At 38.5% G+C, this 5,901-nt stretch overlaps 1 protein-coding gene across 1 annotated transcript; it reads left to right on the forward strand.

The window, feature by feature from the left end:
* The first annotated feature begins 2,792 nt into the window (after nt 1–2,792).
* LOC120041748 (endonuclease domain-containing 1 protein-like) lies at nt 2,793–4,732 on the forward strand. The gene is made up of 2 exons (XM_038986609.1): nt 2,793–3,177; nt 3,713–4,732. Exons 1-2 carry the CDS (start codon nt 2,830–2,832, stop codon nt 4,328–4,330), a joined length of 966 nt encoding a protein of 321 aa, XP_038842537.1. The 5' UTR covers nt 2,793–2,829; the 3' UTR covers nt 4,331–4,732.
* The last annotated feature ends 1,169 nt before the right edge of the window (nt 4,733–5,901 follow it).

Here is a 5,901-nt window from a genome sequence, read left to right on the forward strand (position 1 = left end):
GGTTTACTACACCTGTTGTATTCAGCATTTCACTGTGAGGTCTACGACACCTGTTGTATTCAGCATTTCACTGTCAGGTCTACTACACCTGTTGTATTCAGCATTTCACTGTAAGGTCTACTACACCTGTTGTATTCAGCATTTCACTGTGAGGTCTACTACACCTGTTGTATTCAGCATTTCACTGTAAGGTCTACACCTGTTGTATTCAGCATTTCACTGTAAGGTCTACTACACCTGTTGTATTCAGCATTTCACTGTAAGGTCTACTACACCTGTTGTATTCAGCATTTCACTGTAAGGTCTACTACACCTGTTGTATTCAGCATTTCACTGTAAGGTCTACTACACCTGTTGTATTCGGGCGCGTGTGACCAATAGAACTAGATTTGATTTGAGTTGGGTTACCAGGGTCTTTCTAACAGACACAGTAAATCATTTCTTAGATCTGTATAGTAACCACATGCTTATACTTCATTGTTTTACTAATGTAATCTATATGCTTTTCCTAAAGACAATTCAAAATCTATCCTCAGTCCCAGATATTTCAAACAATCAGCACATTCAAGCATTGTTCCATAACTCACATTAATTTTTAATGAAATGCAGCTGTGGAGTTTAGAGAGAAGAGAGGAGGAGGAGAGTAGAGAGATGATTCAATACCCCCATCATCACCTGAAGACTGTACACCACAGAGACAAAGATGAAGTTACAGAGACCAGTTGGTAGACTGGAGACTGTTGAGCTGAGTCAGGACAGACTGCTTTATTAAATAGGTTTTCAGAAACTCCAACTTCAGATGTCAAAACAGAAAGGGTTGATTTGCATAAACTCCTCTGTACGTTTCTACGGAAAATTCTGTAACTAATAAAATGTGACTCACCTCCTGTAGGTCTATTCCATGGGACTGACTCACCTCCTGTAGGTCTATTCCATGGGACTGACTCACCTCCTGTAGGTCTATTCCATGGGACTGACTCACCTCCTGTAGGTCTATTCCATGGGACTGACTCACCTCCTGTAGGTCTATTCCATGGGACTGACTCACCTCCTGTAGGTCTATTCCATGGGACTGACTCACCTCCTGTGATCACACCTCGGGGCCTTTTCACAAGAACCACCACAGACATTTTAATTTACTTCATCTGAATTAAACATTTGCCCTAAATCTGCCATTGAGAATGTCATGTTTTGACTTTTCCTAGAATAAGTGTTTTAAAGAAATGGGGAGACTTGGGTATTTGTTTTTGGATCGAAGCTGTAGAGATCAGTCAGGATTTGAACTTCTAATTCATCCATTAAATGACCGGGTATGATGGTACATTGATCAGCTGTACAGTTTCAAGCTGTTATTTATGCGTTTTTCCCCAAAGTCAACCTTAAACACATTGACATTGTTTGACCATGATTTCATAAACTAAATCTTAGCAGGACAAATCATTTTTAATGTTTTTAACCCCTGCCCTTCCTTCTCCTGACGGTTGTCTGGCCAACTGATGATCAAATTCCCCAGATGAACCTTGACTTGTTAGTTTAATGCAGAATGAATGTACCGTCTCTGTTCTCCTAGATGCTGAACCCGGATGTAGTGACTGTGTACACAGAGTTTTTCTTCCTCTCTCATGATCTATCAATGCCTCAGGATGTCACTGAGTAAACATTATCTTACTGAATGAGGAACTCTTCTGTCATGATATCTGGGAGAAGGTGTGTCTGAAGTAAACAGAGCACCTGGCCTGCAAGCAGTCAACTTCCTTTTCAGTTTGTTTATTACATTGACCAGATCAACATGTACTTGGTTGTTTAAATGAGTCCTGTCTGGCATAATTATCTGACTTGCAAGCAGTCATTTGCTGACTTAGTGGCCTTGTGGGTAGAGTGTCCACCCTGGTAGGGGATTGGGGTTTGATCCCTGGTTGAGTCATACCAAAGACTGTAAATAATGGGACCAGATGCGTCTCTGCTTGGCACTCAACATAAAGGAGATGATGGTTGTCTTCTGGATGAAATAAAAAACACTAAATACAAAGAAACAATTCAAGCTTTCACAGGGTTGAAAATGTTGTGAAATGTTGTGTGCAGGTTCCATGGAATAGCAGCACCAAGGTTACGGATGCTGAGTTCACATTCATTAATATGCCACAAGGCTTAACGCCTCTGACTCAAAAACTCAAAAAGAGATAGTCTCTGAAAATTAGTGGTCAAGACTGGACAAGGAGGGTTGGATAAACTCCTCTGTATGAAGATGAGTCCTGTCTGGTATAATTAGTGGTCAAGACTGGACAAGGAGGGTTGGATAAACTCCTCTCTATGAAGATGAGTCCTGTCTGGTATAATTAGTGGTCAAGACTGGACAAGGAGGGTTGGATAAACTCCTCTGTATGAAGATGAGTCCTGTCTGGTATAATTAGTGGTCAAGACAGGACAAGGAGGGTTGGATAAACTCCTCTGTATGAAGATGAGTCCTGTCTGGTATAATTAGTGGTCAAGACTGGACCAGGAGGGTTGGATAAACTCCTCTCTATGTGGAACAGGTGTGACTATTTATCATGTGTAACAATCAAACCTCCCTATTGGCTGTGTGTTCCACATTCTAAAGTAGAACCATAAGCTACAGGAGGTGAGTCACATTTTATTTGTTACAGCAGTTTCCACGGAAGAATACAGAGGAGTTTATGCAAATCAACCCTCTGTTTTGACATCTGAAGGAGGAGTCTCTGAAATAACTATTTAAAGCAGTCTGTCCTGACTCAGCTCAACAGTCTCTCCAGTCTACCAACTGGTCTCTGTAACTTCATCTTTGTCTCTGTGGTGTACAGTCTTCAGGTGATGATGGGGGTATTGAATCATCTCTCTACTCTCCTCCTTCTCTCTCTCCTTCCTCCTGCTTTCTCTCGTGTGGTGAACAGGTTCGATCCAGAGTGCACAGAGTTTTTCCTGTGGGGGACAACTCCAAATCTCCCAGGTATTTTGGTTGGTGGGACAGTCCGGGACCAGAACCGCTACAAGCCGATCTGCCAGTTGTTTAAATACATGAAGAAAAAGGTTGTTTACAACACCTACATGTTTGCAACTCTCTACGACACGACCAACAGGATCCCTGTGTTCTCAGCCTACACCTTCACTGGGGTCGGATCGAGTGGGAAAAGACCAGATAAATGGATGATTGAACCTCAGGTAATTTAGACATCTTTTCAAATCGACATTTAATGCCAAAGTTGAACTATAACCTTCAGTAGACAATTACTACTGTCTGTTCTAGCAAGATTACATGTCTGTTTCGTTCCTTAAAGGGATAGTTTCCTAAATAAAAAACAGATACCTTATTTACATAAGTATTCAGACCCTGGTTTTGCTTTATCATTATGTGGTATTGTGATGTCATTATGGGGTATTGTGATGTCATTATGGGGTATTGTGATGTCATTATGTGGTATTGTGTGTAGATTGATGAGGGAAAAAACTATTTAATCCATTTTAGAACAAGGCTGTAACGTAACAAAATGTGGAAAAAGTCAAGGGGTCTGAATACTTTCAGAATGCACTGTAATGTACAGGTCTGATGTACAGGTCTGATGTACAGGTCTGATGTACAGGTCAGTTCAGTATATACAGTATAACTGCAGTGTAATGTACAGGTCTAATGTACAGGTCTGATGTACAGGTCAGTTCCGTATATACAGTATAACTGCAATGAATATTGTTCCTACAGCTGGACGGAGGAGTTGACCCAGTTATGATTCTGGAGAAACAAGGAGTCATTTATACACACCAGGCTGTCAATCAGGATTATGATATAGATGGTAAAAACAAGAAGGTGAACAAAGGTCACATGTTTTCAAAATCTTTTGCTCACCAACCTGTTAATCAGGACTCCACCTTTACCCTGACAAACTCTGTTCCTCAAGTAACGTCATTTAATGAAGGTAGCTGGGCAAAGATGGAGCTTAAGGTTAAAAAAAATATCCTGAAGCAGTGCCTTGATAATAACGTTATCAAGGCCTATGTGGTGACTGGAGCAGTGCCCAGTAAGAGCAACACACTGAACAACCGAGTGAACATCCCAGATATCATGTGGACAGCCTACTGCTGTTACAACAGTGAGAAGAAAGAGTGGATGGCTGAAGCACACTGGGGTGAGAACAAAGAGGAAACGAACAAAAAAGTATTGGATCCCCATCCCTTGTCAGATCTGTATGACATGTTGAAGCAGTACTACCCAGGTGGTGATGTCCAGGTTTTCCCAAAGAAGTGTCTAGGAGGTTCTTCTCAGAAAGAGAGAGAGAAGAGCAGAGAGAGGGAGGTGGGGATGTTAGTGGGAAAGGGTTAATGGAATGTGATGAGGATTGTTAATGTCTCGTGTTGTACGTGTTACAGAACAGTCCCAGAGTTTGGTCCAGCGGTAACAGACAAGGATAAAGTACAGTCCCCCATGGGAGACCAGGGTTCAATCCCTGAGTCAAACCTTTATATCCTACCTTCTACTTTCACTGCTGTGTCTGTATATCACATGAAAGGGAATGCAATTCTGTAGAAAATAAAGTTTAATTGATGTATGATATAAAGACATTACTGTTGTTAATACATGGGCCAAAAGTTTGTCAGGTTCTGACTGCAATGTAACTGTTACCATGGAGATACTATTATATGTTCTGAATGTAATTCTATCACTGTTACCATAGAGATACTATTATATGTTCTGAATGTAATTCTATCACTGTTACCATAGAGATACTATTATATGTTCTGAATGTAATTCTATCACTGTTACCATAGAGATACTATTATATGTTCTGAATGTAATTCTATCACTGTTACCATAGAGATACTATTATATGTTCTGAATGTAATTCTATCCCTGTTACCATAGAGATACTATTATATGTTCTGAATGTCATTCTATCACTGTTACCATAGAGATACTATGATATGTTCTGAATGTCATTCTATCACTGTTACCATAGAGATACTATTATATGTTCTGAATGTAATTCTATCACTGTTACCATAGAGATACTATTATATGTTCTGAATGTAATTCTATCACTGTTACCATAGAGATACTATTATATGTTCTGAATGTAATTCTATCACTGTTACCATAGAGATACTATGATATGTTCTGAATGTCATTCTATCACTGTTACCATAGAGATACTATTATATGTTCTGAATGTAATTATATCACTGTTACCATAGAGATACTATTATATGTTCTGAATGTAATTCTATCACTGTTACCATAGAGATACTATTATATGTTCTGAATGTCATTCTATCACTGTTACCATAGAGATACTATTATATGTTCTGAATGTAATTCTATCACTGTTACCATAGAGATACTATGATATGTTCTGAATGTCATTCTATCACTGTTACCATAGAGATACTATTATATGTTCTGAATGTAATTATATCACTGTTACCATAGAGATACTATTATATGTTCTGAATGTAATTCTATCACTGTTACCATAGAGATAATATTATATGTTCTGAATGTAATTCTATCACTGTTACCATAGAGATACTATTATATGTTCTGAATGTAATTCTATCACTGTTACCATAGAGATAATATTATATGTTCTGAATGTAATTCTATCACTGTTACCATAGAGATACTATTATATGTTCTGAATGTAATTCTATCACTGTTACCATAGAGATAATATTATATGTTCTGAATGTAATTCTATCACTGTTACCATAGAGATACTATTATATGTTCTGAATGTAATTCTATCACTGTTACCATAGAGATAATATTATATGTTCTGAATGTAATTATATCACTGTTACCATAGAGATACTATTATATGTTCTGAATGTAATTCTATCCCTGTTACCATAGAGATACTATTATATGTTCTGAATGTAATTCTATCACTGTTACCA

This window comes from Salvelinus namaycush, unplaced genomic scaffold (assembly GCF_016432855.1).
Source record: "Salvelinus namaycush isolate Seneca unplaced genomic scaffold, SaNama_1.0 Scaffold526, whole genome shotgun sequence".
Lineage (NCBI taxonomy): Eukaryota > Metazoa > Chordata > Actinopteri > Salmoniformes > Salmonidae > Salvelinus > Salvelinus namaycush.